Source organism: Salmo salar, chromosome ssa19 (genome assembly GCF_905237065.1).
Source record: "Salmo salar chromosome ssa19, Ssal_v3.1, whole genome shotgun sequence".
NCBI classification, from domain to species: Eukaryota; Metazoa; Chordata; class Actinopteri; order Salmoniformes; family Salmonidae; genus Salmo; species Salmo salar.
In genome coordinates, this window is record NC_059460.1 from 15415485 (window position 1) to 15440104 (window position 24620).

At 45.2% G+C, this 24620-nt stretch overlaps 1 protein-coding gene across 1 annotated transcript; it reads left to right on the top strand.

Annotated features, from left to right (window-relative positions):
• The first annotated feature begins 12696 nt into the window (after nucleotides 1-12696).
• dtx3la (deltex E3 ubiquitin ligase 3L a) lies at nucleotides 12697-16021 on the top strand. The gene is made up of 5 exons (XM_014157421.2): nucleotides 12697-12952; nucleotides 13109-13191; nucleotides 13299-13453; nucleotides 15150-15361; nucleotides 15688-16021. The coding sequence occupies exons 2-5, from the start codon at nucleotides 13116-13118 to the stop codon at nucleotides 15755-15757; spliced, it is 513 nt and encodes a 170-aa protein (XP_014012896.1). The 5' UTR covers nucleotides 12697-12952; nucleotides 13109-13115; the 3' UTR covers nucleotides 15758-16021.
• The last annotated feature ends 8599 nt before the right edge of the window (nucleotides 16022-24620 follow it).

The window sequence follows — 24620 nt, forward strand, 5'->3', positions numbered from 1 at the left end:
ATACCACTGACATACATTTCTGAGCTGTTTTAACTGCAACTATGCATATATTTAAAGTAATTTCTATTTTGTACACGTCATACCCAGTTATAAACAGTTATAACCCTAGGTGAGTACATAAGGTGCTCCATCTCTGCAGGTATTTTTGTATTCATTAGGATGCCCATTATCTGCTGCCATGACAGCAGCTACTGTACTCTTCCTGGGGTCCAAACAGGATTAAAACAATTACTTTACAACAAAACGCAACAGCCTACATCCTTAATAGCACAATGCGTCATACGTGACATCATTACATTATTTCACTATTATTACACCTCTACAATATGAAATGTACAATACCACAATACAACAATATTATAGTGTGTGTGTGTGTGTGTGTGTGTGTTAGAGTTTGTGTGTTAGAGTGTTTGTGGGATCTGTCTATCAGGTCAAAATCACTCCAACAGGTCCCCCTCCACCCTCTGAAGATATGTACAACTTAATATTATGTCACCAGAGAAACCTGGATTGAATAAATACTTGTTTATATTTGCCCTAGAATAACTACTCTCATAAAAAAAGGGTTACAAAAGGGTTCTTCTGCTGTCTGTGGAAAAGGTTCTTGTAACGCTTGGACGTCGTGGGTGTGGAGTCGTAAGGAACGAATTAGTTTCTTTCTTATCGATTCACCTGCATTTGCAACTCAGTCTCACAATCAATTCGTGCATATATGCACATAAATCATTACAGCAAATTTCGTGCGTTTTGGTGTGGCTTAATTCGTGCGAAAAGTACCACAAAAGAGAATATGCCCAAAACAACAGGGCGTAACAAAACCCAAAGTCCAAAACACGATCCACTACTCAAACACAGTGAAACTGAACGTAACAAGCCCACACTGTCACGGGCTGGCTCAAGAAAACAGGAGAGGTAGAGTCAGGCGCAGGAGACAGAGAATTCTTGACCACACTTCTTTATTCCAGAAAGTAGATATGGTCGGCAAAAAATAGGGACGCAGTCCTTAAATACTTCTGCGGTGGTGAACACAAAGAAACCAACCACAGGCAGAGGAAAACCAGCACACGTTCCTCAAGCACACAAAACGGACAAGAAACATAATCACGCACAAACACAGACATCCTGCGCTAAACTAAATAATCCCCCACTACTAATAACTAACCCAAAACAGGTGCGTGCCTACCTAGACCTAACCAACAGAAAGTGAAACAAAAAAGGATCGATGGCAGCTAGTAGGCCGGCGACGACGACCGCCGAGCTCCGCCCGGCCGAGGAGGGGCGCCACCATCCGTCGGTGTCGTGACAGTACTCCCCCCCCTGACGCACGGCTCCCGCAGCACGCCGACGCCGGCCTCGAGGACGCCCCAGAGGGCAAGGCGCAGGGCAATCCGGATGGAGGCTGTGGAACTCCCGGATGAGCGCTGGGTCCAATATGTCCTCCACCGGTACCCAGCACCTCTCCTCCGGGCCGTACCCCTCCCAGTCCATGAGGTACTGCAGGCCCCTCGCCCAGCGTCTGGAGTCCAAGATGGACCGGACTGTGTACACCAGGGGCCCCCCGATGTCCAGGGGGGGTGGAGGGACCTCCCGTACCTCATTTTCCTGCAGCGGACCAGCTACCACCGGCCTGAGGAGAGACACATGAAATGAGGGGTTAATACGATAATAAGAAGGAAGTTGTAATCTGTAACACACCTCGTTTATTCTCCTCAGGACTTTAAATGGCCCGACAAACCGTGGACCCAGCTTCCGGCAGGGCAGGCGAAGGGGCAGGTTCCGGGTCGAGAGCCAGACTCTCTCCCCTGGGGTGAACACGGGGGCCTCGCTGCGGTGCCGGTCAGCGCTCGCCTTTTGTCGCTCCCTGGCTCGTTCCAGGGATTCCTGCACAGCGTCCCAGGTCTCCCTTGAGCGCTGAACCCATTCCTCCACCGCAGGGGCCTCCGTCTGGCTCTGATGCCATGGCCCCAGGACCGGCTGATAACCCAACACACATTGAAATGGCGACATGTTGGTAGAGGAGTGGCGCAAAGAGTTCTGAGCCATTTCGGCCCATGGCACGAACCTTGCCCACTCCCCTGGCCGGTCCTGGCAGTAGGACCGCAGAAACCTGCCCACCTCCTGGTTTACCCTTTCTACCTGCCCATTACTTTCAGGGTGAAACCCCGAGGTCAAACTGACCGAAACCCCCAGTCGCTCCATAAACGCCCGCCACACTCGGGACGTGAACTGGGGGCCTCGATCTGAGACGATATCCTCGGGCACCCCGTAGTGCCGGAAGACGTGGGTGAATAAGGCTTCCGCGGTCTGCAGGGCCGTAGGAAGACCGGGTAACGGAAGCAGACGGCAGGACTTAGAGAACCGGTCCACAACGACAAGGATCGTAGTGTTGCCCTGAGACGGCGGGAGATCGGTCAGGAAATCCACCGCCAGGTGGGACCATGGTCGTTGTGGAACCAGGAGGGGCTGTAATTTCCCTCTAGGCAGGTGCCTGGGAGCCTTACTCTGAGCGCACACCGAACAGGAGGAGACATAGTGCCTCACGTCCCTCACCAAGGTGGGCCACCAGTATCTCCCACTAAGACCACACACTGTCCGCTCAACCCCTGGGTGACCCGAGGAGGGAAGCGTGTGAGCCCACCGAATCAGACGATCACGAACACCGAGCGGAACGTGCTTACAACCCACTGGACACTGCGGAGGAGTAGGCTCCGTCCGTAACGCCCGCTCGATGTCCGCGTCCACCTCCCAGACCACCGGTGCCACCAGGCAAGAGGCTGGAAGTATGGTAGTGGGATCGGTATACGAGATGTTAAACTGAAATCTAGTAAAGAACATCGCCCACCTGGCTTGATGCGGGTTCAACATCGCCCACTTGGCTTGAGGGTGACGCGTCCCCTCAAGCCAATGTCTCCACACCTTCAGGGCTCTGACCACAGCCAACAACTCCCTGTCCCCCACATCATAGTTACGCTCCGCCGGACTCAACTTCCTAGAGAAGAAGGCGCAGGGGCGGAGCTTGGGGGGGGGGCGCCCGAGCGCTGGGACAGCACGGCTTCTACCCCAGCCTCTGACGCATCCACCTCCACTATGAAGGGCAAAGAGGGGTCCGGGTGCGCCAGCACCGGAGCGTCGGTGAACAAAACCTTCAGACGACTAAAGGCCCTGTCCGCCTCCACGGACCACCGCAACCGTACCGGGCCCCCCTTCATCAGTGAGGTAATGGGAGCCGCCACCTGCCCAAAGCCCCGGATAAACCTCAAAAACCGCTGCACCTCCTTCACCGTGGTGGGAGTCGGCCAATTACGCACGGCTGATATGAGGTCACATTCCATCACTACCCCTGATGTGGAAATGCGATACCCCAAGAAAGAGACGGCTGGTTTGGAAAACTCACATTTCTCAGCCTTGACGTATAGGTCATGCTCCATCAGTCGCCCAAGCACTTTACGCACCAGAGACACATGCTCGGCGCGTGTAGCGGAGTAGACCAGAATGTCATCGATGTACACCACTACACCCTGACCGAGCAGGTCCCGGAGAATCTCGTCCACAAAGGATTGGAAGACTGCGGGAGCATTCTTTAACCCATACGGCATGACGAGGTACTCATAATGGCCAGATGTGGTACTAAATGCCGTTTTCCACTCGTCCCCTCCTCGGATACGCACCAGATTATATGCACTCCTGAGATCCAATTTCGTGAAGAAGCGCGCCCCGTGAAATGACTCTATCGCCGAGGCGATGAGAGGTAGTGGGTAACTGAAACCCACTGTGATGGCATTTAGACCTCTATAGTCAATGCACGGGCGCAGACCTCCCTCCTTCTTCTTCACAAAAAGAAGCTTGAGGAGACGGGTGAGTTAGATGGCCGAATGTATCCCTGCCTCAAAGACTCAGTGACGTATGTTTCCATAGCCGCTGTTTCTTCCTGAGACAGGGGATAAACGTGACTACGAGGAAGTGCAGCGCCCACCTGAAGGTTTATCGCACAGTCTCCTCGTCGATGAGATGGTAATTGAGTCGCCTTCGTTTTACTGAAGGCGATAGCCAAATCGGCATACTCTGAGGGAATGTGCACGGTGGAGACTTGGTCTGGACTCTCCACCGTAGTCGCACCAATGGAAACTCCTATGCACCTGCCCGAGCACTCATTTGACCACCCCTTAAGAGCCCTCTGTCCCCACGAAATCTTAGGGTTGTGAGTGGCTAGCCAGGGAATCCCTAGAACCACTGGAAACGCTGGGGAATCAATGAGGAAAAGACTAATCCGCTCCTCATGACCCCCCCGCATTACCATGACCAGTGGCACAGTGGCCTCCCTGACCAGCTCTGACCCTAGTGGTCGACTGTCTAGGGCGTGCACGGGGAAGGGTTGGTCCAACTGGACCAGGGGAATCCCTAACTTAGCCGCGACCCCACGGTCCATAAAACACCCAGCCGCGCCTGAATCGACTAGCGCCTTAAACCGGGAGTGAGGGGAGAAACAAGGAAAAGACACTGACACATACATGTGACGGACAGGGGGCTCAGGGTGAGGCTGGTGCTGACTCACCTGAGGTGTCAAAGGAGCGCTCTGCCTGCCTTCTGGACTCCCAGCTGAGTCTCTCCAGCACCGGTCCACAGTGTGCCCTCTGCGACCACATGAGGTGCAGGAGCGAACTCCCCCTCCAGTCTTCCTGGCTGCTGCCCCCCCCTATCTCCATAGGCGTGGGAGCAGGAGGGCTGGAGGGTGGAATGAGCAGGGCCCGGGTCGGACATCTGCGGGTGGCCAGCAGATTGTCCAGTCGGATGGACAGGTCCACCAGTTGGTCCAGGGTGATGGTCGTGTCCCAACAGGCTAATTCCCGGCGGACGTCCTCCCTCAAACTACAACGGTAGTGATCTATAAGGGCCCTCTCATTCCACCCTGCTCCCGCGGCCAGGGTCCGGAACTCGAGAGCAAAATCCTGCGAGCTCCTCGTCTCCTGCCTCAGGTGAAACAGCCGCTCACCCCTCCGGGGGATGATCGAACACTGCCCGAAAGCGGCGGGTGAACTCTGGGTAGTTGTCCCTGGCTGAGTCCGGACTGTCCCACACGGCGTTTGCCCATTCCAGGGCCTTACCCGTGAGACAGGAGACGAGGACGCTGACGCTGTCCTCCCCCGAGGGAGAGGGACGAACGGTCGCCAGGTATAACTCCAACGGGAGTAAGAAGCCCTTACACCCAGCGGCCGTCCCATCGTACTCCCTGGGGGGAGCGAGTTTCACCCCACTGGTACTGGGTGCTGTGGGTGCTGGTGGGGGCGCAGGCTGTTGACCTGCCGCGTTCAGGGGGCCGAGAGCGCTTCAGTCCCAGCTCTCCATGCGCGCCAACACCTGATCCATGGCGGTCCCCAGATGGTGGAGCAGGGTGGAGTGTTGGGCAACTCTTTCCTCCATGGACAGGGTTGGCGCTGAAGCTCCTGCTGACTCCATCAAGTTTGGTGCGTGATTTCTGTCACGGGCTGGCTCAAGAAAACAGGAGAGGTAGAGTCAGGCGCAGGAGACAGAGAATTCTTGACCACAATTCTTTATTCCAGAAAGTAGATATGGTCACCAAAAAATAGGGACGCAGCCCTTAAATACTTCTGCGGTGGTGAACACAAAGAAACCAACCACAGGCAGAGGAAAACCAGCACACGTTCCTCAAGCACACAAAACGGACAAGAAACATAATCACGCACAAACACAGACATCCTGCACTAAACTAAATGACCCCCCCTACTAATAACTAACCCAAAACAGGTGCGTGCCTACCTAGACCTAACCAACAGAAAGTGAAACAAAAAAGGATCGATGGCAGCTAGTAGGCCGGCGACGACGACCGCCGAGCTCCGCCCGGCCGAGGAGGGGCGCCACCATCCGTCGGTGTCGTGACACACACACAGAACAGGTGGGGACACGGGCTTAAATAACACAACTAATCACTTAATTAACACAGGTGCAACTAATAAAGGCATAACCAACAGAAAAAGGAAAAAGGGATCGGTGGCAGCTAGTAGGCCGGTGACGACGACCGCCGAGTGCCACCCGAACAGAGGAGTCACCCTTGGTAGGAGTCGTGACAGTTCTACATGGAACCTAAAAGGGTTCTTCAAAGGGACACCCAAAGAACTCTTTTAGGTTCTAGATAGCACCTTTTATCTAAGAGTGTACTTTTCTAAGAGTCTACTTTTCAGAGAATGTACAGTTGTGTAGAGCATATCTGAGTTCTGTATTGCAGTTCTATGAAGTATTTATACTATTGGCAGACTTTGTATACCATTGGCAGACTTGTATAGATACACAAAAATACGGTAATTTTGGTTATGTACACAGTCTTATGATACGTGGTATAGAAAAGTACAATCTTAGGTGAGTACATGGGAAGCTATATCTCTGCAGGTGATCTGTCTATCTGGTCAAAATCACTGATACAGGTCCCGCTCCACCTCTGGTGGTGTGGATAACTTGTTATCCAGAGAAACCTAGATTCAAATAAAGGTCATATCTTTTAAATTACTATAGGCAGGATTAGGTGTTTTTGGCTGGGGTCAAAATGACCCCAAAATACTTAAATGTTTTAGTTCATGTGGATACAGAAACACAAAACAATGGTTTAGATTTAAGTAATTACCTGTGTCATAGGCTATCTTAGTATGTGAGCTTATTGCTCCCCTTTATAGACTACTCTGGTGGCAGCAGTGGCCTTATTGTCTCACAGATTAACCTAAACCATGCACTCAGTTTAACCCAGGTGCCTGCCTGCCTGTCAATGCAGACAGCAGAGAACACTAGGGCGTTATGGACAGATACAGCCAAAGACAGTCTTCATCCCAACTGGAATCATACTCTCTACATAGTGCACTACTTTTGACCAGATCCTTATGGGTCCTGGTCAAAAGTAACGCACTACATAGGAAATAGGGTGCCATTTGGGACATATTCAAGATAAAGACACATCCTGAGTCAGAGTTGGAGGAGCAAATTGGTGCTCCCGCCTTCCGGGCCAGTAAGTGTACCAGGTGGTTATAAATAGACCATTGAAAAACAGACATTAGATCAGACAGCCTCTCTGAGAGACTGGAGGTTGTCGGCAGGACCCAGGGCCACTGTACCGGTGTTAGTCAGTTGTGCTGCTGTGCACACAAGCATGTTCTCTTCTCTGTTGTTGGACTCTTAAAATGCTGCAGAGATTGTAACATGGAGGTCAAAAGTACACTCTTAGAAAAAAGGTGCTATCTAGAACCTAAAAGGTTTCTTTAGCTGTCCCAATAGGATAACCCTTTGAAGAACCCGTTTTGGTTCCAGGTAGAACCATTTTGGGTTTTATGTGGAACCCTCTGTGGAAAGGGTTAGCCTATGGGGACAACTGAAGAACCCTTTTTCTAAGAGTGTAGCTAAAACAGAAAGATTTAGAATTTATTAATTTTCCCTCTCTCCATCTCTCTCCTCTGAGTATCTTTAGGGTATTCTTTTGTTGATTAGACTCAGTCTGGGTAGAGATAATCATGAATCACATTCATTTCTTCCAAATGTTAATGAGACCTGTGTAGAATCAGCACTGGCATAATGACGTGGGTGCTCATGCATCAGTATCTTTTTGTATTGTTGTGTGTTTTGTCAACGTATTCTATCTCCAGATTTAGTTGTATGTTTGAGTGTGTCTCTAGCAGTACAGTGGCATCAGTCTCGCCCCTGGGCTAAGAAGCAGGGTTACTAAAGGGTTTGACATTCCACAAAACAGAATGTATTTTCACCTAGGCCTTAAAATGTTCTAACCCCTGAGTAACAGTATGGATAGCCCTAAGGTAGGTAGCTAGGAAACTCAATTGATGAGAAGGAGATCCCCAAAGACTATAGCTCACCAATGATCCCTGAGGCTGTGTCCCAAATAGCACCCTATTCCTTATATAGAGCACTACTTCTAACCCAAGCCCTATGGTCCCTGGTCAAAAGCAGTGCACTATACTGGGGTTAGGGTGGGACATAGATATACAGTGATGTATTTTCTAGCCTTAATATATTCGAATGTATTATTTTCATAATCTGCAACCCTGATCAAGGGAGATTAAAGCCTTGTTTACAATTTGTGCTGAAATGTGAGTTTCTTGATCCAATCATTATAATCCAATCACTATCTGATAAAGGTCTGTCGCTTCTAAACATTGTAATAAAATGTCTGTCACGTTCGTTGTACGAAGGAGACCAAGGCGCAGCGTGTGTATCGTTCCACATTTTATTTTAACTGTGAAACTATGCAAGAAATACAAATAAACTACTAAACAAAACAACAAACCGTGACGAAGAGGTGCAACATACACTAACTCAAAATATAATCTCCCACAAACCCAGGTGGGAAAAACAACTACTTAAATATGATCCCCAATTAGAGACAACGATGACCAGCTGCCTCTAATTGGAGATCATCCCCCCCAAAAAACATAGAAAAACGGAAACTAGAACCACACAACATAAAAAAATTTAACTAGTCACGCCCTGACCTACTCTACCATAGAAAATAAAAGCTTTCTATGGTCAGGACGTGACAGTCTCTCTCTGTCCACTGTGTCTGCATTGTGTCTGCATGTTAACCTCCCCTTTTATTGGTAATGGTCAGAGGTTAGCATGTCTTGGAGGCATGATCTTTGACCCTCTGTAACGTTCTCATTATTCACGATTCATTCAGGATTATCCATAATCATATTCAATTCTTATTTATAGTAAAAGATACTCTAAAATGACAAAACACATTGTTTACCATTCATTTCTATTGGGCAAAAAAAATACATCTGAAACAGAACCAAAACTAACTGCAAATGCATCCAACAAGTTTGTAGAGTCACAAGACTGATGTTGTCATTGCGTGCTAGGAATATGGGACCAAATACTAAACTTTTGACTACTTTATAAGATTCTTAGGGGTGTTGATAATTTGGACCCCTACCTTTGAGATTTTTTTTTTAACTTGTTTAACAAAATATTGTTCTCTGTGCAATTATGTTTGTATAAAATTATATAATTTCCAAAAAATGTTTAGCATGCTGTCACGGGTGTCGTAAGGATTGGACCAAGGTGCAGCGGGAACATGTATACTCATCTTCTTTTTAATGTGAAGAAGGAAAACAACAAATCACGTATACAAAACAAACAAACAACACTAACAGTCCTATCAGGTGCTCAGACACTAAACAGGAGACAACTACCCACAATTCCCATTACAAAACACCCCTATACATAGGACCTTCAATAGAGGCAACGAGGAACAGCTGCCTCCAATTGAAGGCCAATCCCAATTAACTAAACATAGAACTAAACAACCTAGATCTAACATATAAATACACTAACCTAGAACATTAACCAAAAACCCCGGAACACTCTAAACAAACACCCCTCTACATAAACACATAGCCCAACAAACCCCGAAACACTCTAAACAAACACCCCCCTGCCACGTCCTGACCAAACTACAATAACAAATAACCCCTTTACTGGTCAGGACGTGACACATGCAATATAAACTCAGCAAAAAAAGAAACACCCTTTTTTCAGGACCCTGTCTTTCAAAGATAATTCGTAAAAATCCAAATAACTTCACAGATCTTCATTGTAAAGGGTTTAAACACTTTTTCCCATGCTTGTTCAATGAACCATAAACAATCATTAAGACACTAACAGCTTACAGACGGTAGGCAATTAAGGTCACAGTTATGAAAACTTAGGACACTAAAGAGGCCTTTCTACTGGCTCTGAAAAACAGCAAAAGAAAGCTACCCAGGGTCCCTGCTCATCTGCGTGAATGTGCCTTAGGCATGCTGCAAGGAGGCATGAGGACTGCAGATGTGGCCAGGGCAATAAATTGCAATGTCCATACTGTGAGAAGCCTAAGACAGCGCTACAGGGAGACAGGATGGACTGCTGATTGTCCTCGCAGTGGCAGACCACATGTAACAACACCTGCACAGGATCGGTACAGCCGAACATCACACCTGTGGGACAGATACAGGATGGCAACAACAACTGCCGAGTTACACTAGGATGGGCACAAACCCAGCGTCGCTGGACCAGACAGGACTGGCAAAAAGTGCTCTTCACTGACGAGTTGCCGTTTTGTCTCACCAGGGGTGATGGTCGGATTCGCGTTTATCGTCGAAAGAATGAGTGTTACACCGAGGCCTGTACTCTGGAGCGGGATCGATTTGGAGGTGGAGGGTCCGTCATGGTCTGGGGCGGTGTGTCACAGCATCATCGAACTGAGCTTGCTGTCATTGCAGGCAATGTCAACGCTGTGCGTTACAGGGAAGACATCCTCCTCCCTCATGTGTTACCCTTCTTGCAGGCTCATCCTGATATGACCCTCCAGCATGACAATGCCACCAGCCATAATGCTCATTCTGTGTGTGATTTCCTGCAAGACAGGAATGTCAGTGTTGTGCCATGCCCAGCGAAGAGCCCGGATCTCAATCCCATTGAGCACGTCTGGGACCTGTTGGATCGGAGGGTGAGGGCTAGGGCCATTCCCCCCAGAAATGTCCGGGAACTTGCAGGTGCTTGGTAGAAGAGTGGGGTAACATCTCACAGCAAGAACTGGCAAATCTGGTGCAGTCCATGAGGAGGAGATGCACTGCAGTACTTAATGCAGCTGGTGGCCACACCATATACTGACTTTTACTTTTGATTTTGACCCCCCCTTTGTTCAGGGACACATTATTCCATTTCTGTTAGTCACATGTCTGTGAAACTTGTTCAGTTTATGTCTCAGTTGTCGAATCTTGTTATGTTCATACAAATATTTGCACATGTTAAGTTTGCTGAAAAGAAACGCAGTTGACAGTGAGAGGACTTTTTTTTTTGCTGAGTTTAGCTCAGTATTTAAATTATTTATTTTGTTCAGCCATTATTGCTCATCTTTATCAAGGGTGTCAATCATTTTTGTATATCTACGTTTGTGTGTGTCTGTGTGTATGTGCCTGCCTATCTGTCTGTCTGCTTGTGTGTGGTACCGCTATCTAGCTATATTGTGTCATCTGTAAAGTGTAACCCCACATGCATCATTGGAAATTAAAGGCAATAAATATGATTCAAATCCATAGAGTACTTGTCATTCTCTCTCATTGTAGCCTAGTGTTTATCAATGCACAGTGACCCCTCCAATTGGCTACTAACTGACTGACCAACCCCTCTTAACCTGTTAGAAAGAATCATAATTTGTCAGCCACACTGAGGTACAGTATTCTCTCTCTCTTCTGTCTCTCTTCTGTCTCTCTCTTTCTTTTTTTCTATATCGCTTTCAAAAGAGTGTGGTTTCAAACTGTATGCATACAGTTTCAAACAAAGGGAGTAGCAAGAGAGAGAGAGTGAGAAGGAGAAAGAGAAAGAGAAGACAAAAAATATTTTAAAAATGTAGACATAGAAAGTGAAAGTAACAAAAAGGCTGAGCAGAGTGGGGGCAAAGGAATCTCCTTAAGGAGCATTAAAGGCGCTGAAAGCATCACCACCCAGACAACAAAACTATTCCTGTTGATCCAGGTCGGTAGCGAACTAGTCCTATAGAACTCTCCTCTCCCCGTCTCCCACTCAGAGCTGTGGACTTAAAGGCAGCTGAGGGCAGAGAAAATTCCAATCTCTCTTCATCATTCGACCATTCCTCCTATGCACTTATTATTGTCCCATAGGACTTGACTTATAGCCCAGGGATACAACTTATTTGTGTCAACACTTGCACCAAAGTATAGACGAGAACGAAACACTGCCCAAAAGAAAACATGTACTATTGTGTAAAAAAGTAATCTGCATTTAAAATCTGCAATATTACAGGTAGAGGTATACAAAATAAATACACTGGCAAAAGAAAGCAACATAAAAATGTAAATATACACTATTCTGTCTTCATTGGAGCAGTAGTGTGTGCTTGTCAGGATGTTAGTTTGTCTGTCAGTGGGTGTGAGACAATACCATTTTGTAATAGTGTGTCAGAATGTCTAATTACGAAAGTACTGTATACTGTCTATCAGTCAGTCAGTGACTACTCCTATCTTCACTTATGGAGATAATGTGCATGTTAACAACATCTCCATTGAAGGTTGCTCATAACCCCATTCACCAAACATTTAAAGGAAACATTTAAACAACACTGTAATTTCAACCAGTGCATGATACTAACTGACATGGTAATCTATGTCCCCATCACACTTACTCCTAAAACACAATAGGACCAGTCTGCCACACCCAGTGACCCACAACACCTGTATCATGCATGACTTGACCTGTCTGGGGAGTTTGGAGCGGTCTGAAATAGTTCTGGTCTATGTTGACATCTACTTGAAGTCACTGTACTGATGGAAAGTCCCATTTCCTGGTGTAATAGCCATTCATTTATCAGTCGAATTAAATTGTCAATGCCACCAAAACACCCGCAAACACATTTTGAGAAATGGCATTGGAAAAAGTGTAGCCTGGTCATTGATGACTCAGTTGACAACTCAAGGAACACAAGAGCTCAAGAACATTGTTATTCATCACCTTTGTTACAATCTACTGTAGATTAAGGCATTTAAGGCATCGACACCAACCCATCTAAATGTGATTAAGAAGGAACCAACAATAAACCACATGATAATGTCTACTTTCTGCCACGCCTCCTTTCGTTGTGAGGCTGAACAAGGAAGAACCTCAACCCCTTTGCATATACTTGCCAAAAGTACCTTCCGCCACACCCACCCACACACACATGACAGGACTGCCAGCATTATTGTCAAAAACATTTGACCGCAGCATAATACTCAGGTGACGGCTTGGTAGAGGAAACAGAGTTACTCAGACCCAGTCCCAGACCGTAATGGTTAGTATTGGGACGAGCTGAATGAACGTGGTCTGAGCTACAGGACCAGAGGAGGAAATAAGTCCCTTAAAGAGAGACCCCAGGAGTAACAAGGCTGTGGAGACCGTCACACAGGTGAGTGTATGGGACTAAGTTTAATACATCTTGGCAATGGCCAATCATCAGACTTGCTGGATGTTTTCACAGTTTAATACTACAATGTCTTCATTGAAATAGTTTAAAATCCTCTCTTACTGAAAGGTACATTGTCTTATTTCTCTCCCCACACAGCCCTGCTATGGGTGCTCAACAAGATAAAATGTACTGCACCAGGTACTTGGATGGACAGGGACCCCCAGCACTGATAGACCAAGGTACACTACCTGGATATTCTTTCTCTCTCTCGCTCATCCCTTTCTTTGTCTCTCTAATGCTTAAGATTGAACTCTGACCCTACCTGGTTGTGTGTGTCTGCCCCCAGCTAATGGGGATGTGAAGGGGAGCTATGCTGAGGTGTCAGAGGGCAGCCAGCCGGAGGGACAGATGACATGGGTCATTCTACACAGAGACCTCCCTGGATACACAGGGGACAACACCATACAGATCAATTATGTATTTGCAGATGGAATACAAACAGTAAGTTAGGGTTAAAACAAAAGGTTCCAGTATTTAGCTATTATACAGAATAGCATACATCATATAGCCTGGTCCCAGATCTGTTTGTACTCTTGCCAATTCCATTGCTGTCTTTGCCAAGCCAAACATGACAATGAGTGACAGGAGGAGTTGGCATGATAGCTCAAATGTCAAATTCAAGTTTGAAGTGTATTTGCCATGTGTTGGATATTTTACATTTTAGTCATTTAGCAGACACTCTTATCCAGAGCGACTTACAGTAGTAAATACATTTCATATTTTTTGTATTATTTTTTCCCCCATACTGGTCCCCCATGGGAATCAAACCCACAACCTTGGTGTTGCAAACACCATGCTCTACCAACTGAGCCACACGGGACCTTTACTCCCTTATTCACTCATACTGTTCTATTCTAAGTGTGTTCCACTTCTGAGTGTTCTGAGGAAAGGAAGCACATTCTACAGGTGCTTAAAGAGTCTGGTGACATTCCATCCTGTTGATGTGATGATGTGGTAAATCAGGTTAGGCTAGTCGCTAGTCATTGAGATGTTGCATACCACCGGGGAGGAAACACAGAATGGGTGATGTAATGCAATCACTACAAGTCAGCAACTAGCATGAAGGAAATCAAATATCTTTGAATGTATTCAGAACAGGTGCACCCCACTGGACAAAAACTGGCTGAATCAGCATTCTTTCCTTGTCATTTCAACAAAAAAGTAAATGTGATGATGTTGAATCAACCCAACTTTTAACCTAAATTTTAACCCAACTTTTAACCTTAATCCAATGTCATGGTGACATTTTCTATTGATTTCAAGTTGAATTTACATTAGTTTATAATGAAAAGGAACAAACACGACCGGTTACCCGGCTTTAACTTTACCACTAATAAAAAGGAAAACATCAAACAGACAGGAGTGTACATAGTATTGCATCTCAGATTTTAGACTGGAGGAACAGTCATTCATGGCAGCTATTTGCTAGACTTTTGGGGGCCCTAAGTAACATTTTGTTGGGACCACCCACCTTTTGGCAATGCGTTTTAGTGGCCCACCTATTGATGGCGGAGAGACAAAATTGAAGTTTTAGAGTTATTTTCTACACATTTTGTCTTGGGGCGTAGAGAAAATGTTGCAGTTTTTAAGCAAGTTTGCTGCAATTCTATACATTTTGCCATGACTTAAGCCAGCCTTTTTTTTGGCAGGGGGGATTGCATCAGCAGTCACTCAATAAGCCCATGTCAGCTAAAATTATTTAGATTGGTAAGTCTACACTCTTAAAAAAAGGTTTCCTAAAGGGTTCTTCGGCTGTCCCCATAGGGAAACCCTTTTTGATCCCAGGTAGAACCATTTTGGGTTCCATGTAAAACCCTCTGTGGAAAGGGTTCTACATTGAACCCAAACGGTTCTACCTGGAACCAAAAGCATTCCACATGGAACCAAAAAGGGTTCTTCAAACTGTTCTCCTATAGGGACAGCCGAAGAACACTTTTAGGTTCTAGATAACCCCTTTTTTTCTAAGAGTGGGGCCCATTGATCATCAGCTATCATACTAAAAACTGCAAACATTTGCCTCCAACCTTTGGCAAAATGTGTAGATTTGCAGGAAATCTGCCGCAAAAAATTGAAGTTTTAGAGTTATTTCACAGATCCATGATTATTTTGGATTAATTCAGATATTCTGATTTTGCAGGACAAACATCCCAATCCAGGGCAGACGTTTTTGGGAATGAGGACATTGGCGTATTTGCCCGACAACCGCGATGGAAGGAGGATCCTGGGGCTATTGAATAAGGCCTTCTACCAGAGACTGGTCTTTACTGTAGCAACCAATGAGAATGGAGAGGATATGGTCACATGGGCGGATATACCCCATAAAACAACCCCTGATGCAGGAAAAGACAGGTTAGTGCTGGATGTGTGTACTACAGAGCAATAGAAAAAGGTCAAGTTCCCATGTTAGTGGACTCTGCATTCACGGTAAACCCTCAATGCATTTTGTCTCAATCGGAAATTACCTTTACATTTAAATCGTGCTATAACACTGAACTTTGGCGATACAGATTGAATCAAGCCCTAAATTATTTATCTTTTAAATACTCGCATTAGGTCTATTATGTCTGTAAATCTATGTAATCTGTCTGACCCAGTGTTTCATCTATATTATCTCTGCATCTGTACACACAATTTCCTTTAGTCATAGATATTCATTTGTTTTTCTGATAATTCAGTGACAGCTATCCAGACCCAGACTACCTGAAGACAGCGAGGAAAATACTGAAAGACAAAGGCATCGAATGAGAGGCGACTAAGATACAATCAACATCAGTTATCAACACTGTCAACGTCAACAGTAATGTCTGAAAGGTGCTGAATGCTCTGTCGTAGCCTACAGGTCCTAGTGTACAATTATTTTAGACCTCTACAGCAGGATTACATACAAGTTTATTAGCTGCTGTAATGTATCGTGTCAGTTTTGTTTCTTGAAAGCTTTGATAATATATTAGTATTTTAGATTACAGGGTCCTTATGCGCAGAATGTACAATAAACAGCTGTTTGCTGTACACTCCCTCTTGTGGTTGTTTATGTCTCTACACTCACTGTGTTTCCCTCCAAAACCAGCTCATAGGCACCTTGTTCCCTATGTAGTGCACTACTTTTGACCAGGGTTGTATCCCAAATGGCACTCTATTCCCTATATACTGACTACTCCTATTGAATAGGAGATGTGCTCTTCAGGATACAGTATTCTGACATATGTCAGTGGTTCCATAAAGATAACAGCATTCATTTGAAAACTAAGGTTTGTCACATATCCACACACCAGCCTCTCCAAACCACACAAATGACTTTTAAGCACAGGATGCTTCCCAACCTTCGTCTACCTCGCTGCAACAACACCCTAAGCCCTAGCCCCTTTTCCTGAGAAAAAAGTTTACCCTTATAGTTATTATTTTTCTTATCTCCTTCCTTCCTTCCTGCTGGCCTAGCGTGTTATTGGTCCAGATTGCCGAGTGTGAACTTTCCCAGGGTGATGGCAAGGCCGCCTGTTCTTTTCAAACTGAATTACAGCCTGGGCTTCATACAGACAATAAAGTCTAATCTCATTGGCTGGTCCCATTAGGGAGGTGTCTGTCATCCAGGGGCGCCTCTTAAACCACTTTCTCCTGGACGTTTCACAGTAGAGTCATCCGTCCCAACTGTCAGGGTCTGGAGCTGGAGCGGCAGCCACAGCCACCGCAACGACAGCTATCAAATCTGTCTCACTGAGGCACTCAAGTCCCCCCTCCCATCCACCTCGCAGGCTCGTATCCTCCAGCACATTCTGGCCCCCATCGTCGCCACTTCCCCTGTCATCAGAAGCCTCCTATCTCTGTCTTTCTTAGAAAGACCCATGAGGAAAAGAGATGACTTGATTCTCAGTGTGTGCATGTGTTTGTCAGATTGAGAGAGAGAGAGAGAGAGAGAGAGAGAGAGTGAGAGAGTGAGAAAATGTGAGTGATCGTGTCTCTGTCTCTGTTAGCAGTGTTTTGTATTACCCTTTGTGACGCAGACAGCCCTGTGTGTAGTTAGTCTTAACTTTGTCCAACTGTATACATACTGTACTTCTCAAGGCAAAGTCAATGAAGGTTAGATATGGTCAGAAATCATTGAGAAATAATGACTACTTAGACCAAAGCCAAAAAACACTTTTTTATCAGCCATAGAAAGCTTGAATTCTCAGCAGAAATATTTTCTCTCTCCCTTTATTCCTCCTCTTTCTCAAATGGCACCATATTCCCTCTCTCCCCTACCTAGTGCACTACCTTTGACCAGAGCCCTATGGGCCCGATTCAGACCAGAGTTAAGCTGTCATAAGTGGAACATAATTCCCTTTTTATGCACTTTTCTCTCTATGCGTATTCTGACCAACTTATTCGTTTGGCGGGGAGATAAAGTAAATTAAGGTGACTTTCACTTAATTCCCTAATAATTCCTCCACCTTTATGCGCAAGGAAACTATGAATAAGGTCTAGCGAACCTTCCAGTTCCAAGTGGGAAAAGCATGTCATTATTTTTGGGGGATAGAAATAACACCATTCTCTATACACTGCAATTTACAACTTGATAAACACTATTGACAAGAGCTAGGTACATTAGTAATCCATTTGGACAAAGGAATTGTAAATATAAATGAATCTTGTTTTAGATATATTTTACCTTATAATCGCTGGAGACATATGGCAGCAAACTGAAGCATATCAACATATAAAGTTTCCCACTGTAAAGTTGATGAAAAACTGTGCCATTATGCAACATTACATTTACACTGCCTTTTAAACATGCTGGGATGGGCACTCCCAAATGTCTTAATTATAAGCTACCCTGACTTTCTCTGTCTCCTATTTCTATCATGTTAAATATTTGCCACTATCAGTATCGACTGTCAGTAGGCCTAATAACTACACATATTCAACTGCCAATTTACTGTATGTTCCCTTCAGTTGGTTTAGCCTACATTATCATTCCATTTCCTTCCATTCTTTCATTTATCTTAATTTGCTTCCTCCTGGCTGTTGCTGAGGATCATAAGTAACAGTGGATAATATATTTTTTTAAAGACGTAGGCTAATTAAATCGTTATGGAGTGGAGTGCAGACCAAGCCATGGCACAAAACTTTGGCTTTAGAAGTGTGGGGGGGGGGGGGGGGGGCATAATTATTATTATTATTAATTTGTTTTGGATAAACACTCCAAACAGCCTACCAGATCATTCAGAGGCGTCCGCATGGTCCTAAAGCACACCGTTGCCTCGTTTTGTATCACATTCCAATTATAAAACTGGGGGGGAAAAAAATGCAATTTCAAAATGTGGGGGGGACATGTAAAAGGTTACGACCTTGTTTGGCCGTGTCATCACACAGTTCCATTGTTAGTGCAGGGAATAGACAAGGCTATAGCCTACTATTGTACACTATTCTCTATTATAATTATATATCAACTAATCTTTCAACATTACCATGGATTGAAGAACTTAATGTGGCAATTTTCAGAATGACTCAATCCAACGTTTTCTTTATTTTGTGCGACATGGCTCTCCAAACCATTTTTTTATGATTCATAAGTACTTTCCTAAACCTAAATAATCCTGAGCTGAAGTAAAATATCCAAGAAATGTTCCATACGCACAAAAAGCTTATTTCTCTCAAATGTTGTGCAAAAATTTGCTTACATCCCTGTTAGTGAGCATTTCTCATTTGCCAAGATAATCCGTCCACCTGACAGGTGTGGCATATGAAGAAGCTGGTTAAACAGCATGATCATTACACAGGTGCACCTTGTGCTGGGGACAATAAAAGGCCACTCTGAAATTTGCAGCTTTGTCACACAACACAATGCCACAGATGTCTCAAGTTTTTATGGATTGTGCAATTGGCATGCTGACTGCAGGCATATCCACCAGAGCTGTTGCCAGAGAATGTAATGCTCATTTCTCCAATGTCGTTTTAGAGAATTTGGCAGTAAATCCAACCTGCCTCACAACCACAGACCCCGTGTAACCACGTCAGCCCAGGACCTACATATCCAGCTTCTTCACCCGAGGGATGATCTGAGACCTGCCACCCGGACAGATGATGAAACTGTGGGTTTGCAAAACTGAAGAATCTCTGCACAAACTGTCAGAAACAGTCTCAGAGAAGCTCTGACTTCAAAATGGACCGAGTTGCTCCTTCTCAAGAAATCAACATTCGACTTATCTGACGTCAAAAACTACAGACCTGTATCCTTATTTATTTTCTTTACAAAACACTTGAGCGTGCTGTCTCTGATCAACTTTCTCATTATTTCTCTCAGAACAATCTTCTGGATCCTAACAAGTCAGGCTTCAAGACGGGTCATTCAGACTGCTGTTCTCTGTGTCATTGAGGTGCTCCGCACTGCCAAAGCTGACTGTCTCTCCTCTGTTCTCATCCTCCTAGATCTATCTGCTGCCTTCCACACTGTGAACCATCAGATCCTCCTCTCCACCCTCTCAGGGCTGGGCGTCTCAGGCTCTGCACACTCCAGGATTGCATCTTATCTGGCAGGCCGCTCCTACCGGGTGGAGTGGAGAGGAGTTGTGTCTGCACCACGTACCCTCACTACTGGTGACCCCCAGGGCTCGGTTCTAGGCCCTCTCCTCTTCTCCAAGTCACTCGGCTCCGTCATATCCACACATGGTCTCTCCTATCATTGCTATGCAGATGACACTCAACTGCTTTTCTCCATCCCCACTTCTGACACCGAGGTGGTGACACACATCTCTGCGTGCCTGGCACATATCTCAACTTGGATGTCGGCCCACCACCTCAAGCTCAACCTTGATGAAGACGGAACTGATCTTCCTCCCGGGAAAGGACTGCCCCACTCAAAGACCTCTCCATCACGGTTGACAACTCCACAGTATCGCCCTCCCAGAGTGCAAAGAATCTTGGTGTGACCCTGAACAATACCATGTCATTCTCTGCACACATCAAAAGAGTGACCCGCTCCTGCAGGTTCATGCTCTACAAAATCCGGAGAGTACGACCCTACCTCACACATGAAGCAGCACAGGTCCTAATCCTGGCACTTGTCCTCTCCTGTCTGGATTACTGCAACTCACTGTTGGCTGGGCTCCCCGCTTGTGCCACCAAACCCCTATAACTTATCCAGAATGCTGCACCCCGCCTGATTTTCAACCTTCCCAAGTTCTCTCATGACCACTACATTGACCATGGTGCAAGAGGAACTGCCCCTCCCTACCTTCCGGCTATGCTCAAACTCTACACCCCAACCCGAGCACTCCGTTCTGCCACCTCAGGTCTCTTGGCCCTCCCAAGCCTACAGAAGAGCAGCCCAGTCCAAGCTCTTCTCTGTCCTGGCACCTCAATGGTGGAACCAGCTTCCCCCAAAAGCTAGGACAGCAGAGTCCCTGCTCATCTTCCAAAAACATCTGAAACCCTACCTCTTCAAACAGTATCTTAAATAATCTTCCTCCTCACCTCGACCCCTCTCCCCTCAAAAAAAATAAATAAATAAATAATAATATGGCATCGTGTGGGCGTGCAATTTGCTGATGTCAACGTTGTGAACAGAGTGCCCCATGGTGGCGGTGGGGTTATGGTATGGGCAGGCATAAGCTACGGACAACGAACACAATTGTATGTTATCAATGGTAATTTGAATGCACAGAGATACCATGATGAGATCCTGAGGCCCATTGTCGTGCCATTCATCCGCCACCATCACCTCATGGTTCAGAAGAATAATGCATGGCCCAATGTCGCAACGATTTGTACAAAATTCCTGGAAGCTGAAAATGTCCCAGTTCTTCCATGGCCTGCATACTCACCAGACATGTCAACCATTGAGCATGTTTGGGATGCTCTGGATTGACTTGTACGACAACGTGTTCCAGTGCCCGCCATTATCCAGCAACTTTGCACAGCCATTGAAGAGGAGTGGGACAACATTCCACAGGCCACAATCAACAGCCTTATCAATTCTATGCAAAGAATATGTGTCGCGCCGCATGAGGCAAATGGTGGTCACTAAGGCTGTTGCGTTGACCGTATTACTGCCACACAGGCGATCATGAGTCATGAAGGCAGTCAAATTCCACGTGACCGTTTAGTCATGGTAATTAGGCTTCTCAAAGCTCTGATGCTGCTGATGGTCATTAGTAGCCTACCAACTTGCTAACTGCCTGGTACTCAGCACTTTATTGTCCCTCTAATCACTCTGACATCAATGCAAATGTAATCGAAAATCTAATCAAACACTTCATGAGAGCCCATCAGCTCATGTTGTGCAACGTTTCTATAGGCTATGCAATTGAGCTAGACAACAGAGCGATGACCTCTATTAAAAAGGGGAGGATCCCATCAGCTTTCTGGCTAGGCCTAATATATTTATTTTTCAACTTTCCTAATATTAAGCACATTGCTTATCTTTACAACAGGCTGGCATGAAAATGAACCATGAACCATGAACCATGAGAAAAGCTCCTCCATTCGCTATTTAAGTGCACAGATGCCATATTTTTTCCCGCTGCCCCTGTTTGGAGACAAGTGCATGATAATGGTGCATTCTAAATTAAAACAAATTTCACAAATATATGATTTAGTATATGTAAAGAGAAAATCAAGAATAGTCTGACGAGTGACACTATTTATTAGAATCATAGCCACACACCTCATGTAGCCTAGCCCATAGGCCTCAACTAAAGTGGCCAAATTACTTCTTAAAATTAAGCACGTTAATCGGCTTTACAGGGGGTGTAGAGCCTAACTGCATACATAAGCAGCGTGTGAGTTTTAAGTTTGGGGAATATCATTTTCACCATAAAAATTCACCTTTATAATAAACTCAGTTAAATATTTCAAATTGTTGCATGTTACGTTTATATTTTTGTTCAGCGTAGATGGCTTTCTTTCATTGATCCCTAATATTCTCAACCTGTTCCCTCGATATATTCTAGTGAGTCTGTAGATTTTTTTTTAACTATGTAAAAGGCACACTGTATTTAAAGGGATGGCTTAAGATAAATGTACTGAAAACCCTATTCAATGAAAACTCCACCACAAAATCTGTTGGCCAGCAAGTGGCAGGGTTTTCAGCAACTGAATGAAATGTATTCAGAGTGTGCAAGGTAGCCACACCTGAAGAGCGCATTACACGACTGAATAAGGTAGGCTAAGTCTGAATACCAACAACTGAGAAGTGCGTAGTAAAAGCATGTGGGCCCCTACGGGAATAGGTGCCATTTGGGATGCAACCAATGTCTCTCTGTACTAAGCGGTGTACAGTTCCCTTGTTAGTGGTGATGAATGGGCTGTGGAGCTGGTTTCATTAGAGTCTTTAATTTGAACCACAATTAGATGCAATCCCTTTCAGAAGACAAAGCAGATTCCCAGACAGTTCATTAAAAGACATGGGCCACAAACGCTGAAGATGGATGCTTCTGTTCTCACTGGCCTGGGTCTCTCAGTCTGGGCCTTGTTCACAGTTTACTGAACTGAACCCCCATGAGGCAACTTTCCCCTCTTTACTCTGTAGTCCCCACACTGGCAGAGAAATGGTGGTGATTTTAGCAGAAAAAGTAGGTAAAAGGAAACAGTTAATTTCTATGTAAAAGTGTTGATGTTGAAAATACCACACTTTTCTCATACAATAGTGATAATTATGTCACATTGTTAAGAGAAATTAGACTATAATCTTTAGATGAATGGAATGTAAAACACTGTTTGGTTAGTGTGGTTAGCTAGCACCATGCGAACAGATCTAATATTTTAGTTATCTTATCAAACAATAGGGATGATGATAAAGTTTGATGATGGTCAGGTTGTTCATAGAACTGACTGAGTGGGGGCAAACCCATTATTATAAACAAATACCTCCGGACAAACACGCAATCAGTAGCTGTGTGCATTATTGATCAGGGATAGAGAGGAAGGAGTAATGAAGCTATGCCTTGTGTCCAGGGTTTTGGAGTGAGAGAAGAAGAAGAACTTTTAGGTCAACCAAGAGCTTTAACCACACAGAAAGTGCCTGTGGGTTTCTTGGAAAAACAGTGTAAAAAAGAGGAATGAAAACACAACATAGAATTGAATCGTCAGGGCTGTCATATGAGCTATTGTGTCTCGTCAGGGGAACAGCCAGTCTAGCGTCCCTCCCTGTCCGTCTGACAGAAGTTTGCGCTGCATCCCATTTGTGTCACTGTGTCTCCTGTTTTACAGGCCCTATAAACCCTCCATGACAAGGGGGAAAAGAGATGGTAAGCCATCAATTAGACCTGAATGGTGTCCGTAAAAAAAAACAGGCTGATGCCACAAAGGTGAGCTGAGTCAATCTCAGAAGGAAAATGGTTTACGGTGTGATAAATCTTACAGAGAGAGGTGGATAGCATGGAGACATCTCCGGCCCTGTGGAGGTTAGGGGATGTCCTCTCCTCTTTCCCTGAGGTTATCAAAACAGAAAGGTAAAAAAAAGAGTTATTTAGCTATCTGATCCAGACAGAACAGATCCGTGTGTACAACAAGGTCATCTTATTTAGAGAGCAAACTGGCCAAGATGTTGATTGGCTTTTTTCATAAAGGTTGAAATGAACTTTGACAATCCCTGAAAAGGCACATGGAAAAAGATTTGTTTACATAGGACAAGGTTTATCAACAGCGTACAGAGGAGGGAATGTGTGTGTGATACGTTAAGGGATGGGGGAGACCAGCCGTCTGTGAATATGTCTGTGATTTCCAACATTCTGGTAAAGACAGGATTCCAAGATTCCAATGCATCATCGGGGGTACACTGCCTGCACTCCAGGACACCTACCACACCCGATGTCACAGGAAGGCCAAAAAGATCATCAAGGACATCAACCAGCCGAACCACGGCCTGGTCACCCCGCTAGCATCCAGAAGGCGAGGTCAGTACAGGTGCATCAAAGCTGGGACCGAGAGACTGAAAAACAGCTTCTATCTCAAGGGCATCAGACTGTTAAATAGCCATCACTAGCCAGCCTCCACCCAGTACCCTGCCCTGAACTTTGTCACTGTCACAACCAGCTACCACCCGGTTACTCAACCCTGCACCTTAGAGGCTGCTGCCCTATTTACATAGACATGGAATCACTGCTCACTTTATGATGTTTACATACTGTTCTACTCATTTCATATGTATATACTGTATTCTAGTTAATGTCATCCTATTCAATTATTGCTGTATATATACTATTATATCCTACGTATTGTACAGATATACTAAATATTCTATCCACATACTGTCCATAATGTCTATAATGTTTATACATCCAATCATATATATATATATTTATACTCCGGACTCCGACATTGCTCGTCCTAATATTTATATATTTCTTAATTCCATTCTTTTACTTTTAGATCTGTGTGTATTGTTGTGAATTGTTAGATATTACTGTTTTGCTGGAGCTAGGATCACAAGCATTTTGCTACACCCGCAATAACATCACGACCAATACAATTTATTTGATTTTTAAGGTACCAGACTCCATGCTTTCAAAAAGCCACCACACAAACCTCTGTCTCACACACACATTGAAAAGGCAACACTCGTCACATACCCACTCAATCCCTATAATGCCATTCATATCATATCTAGACCCTGGCTCTTTCCACCCTTCCC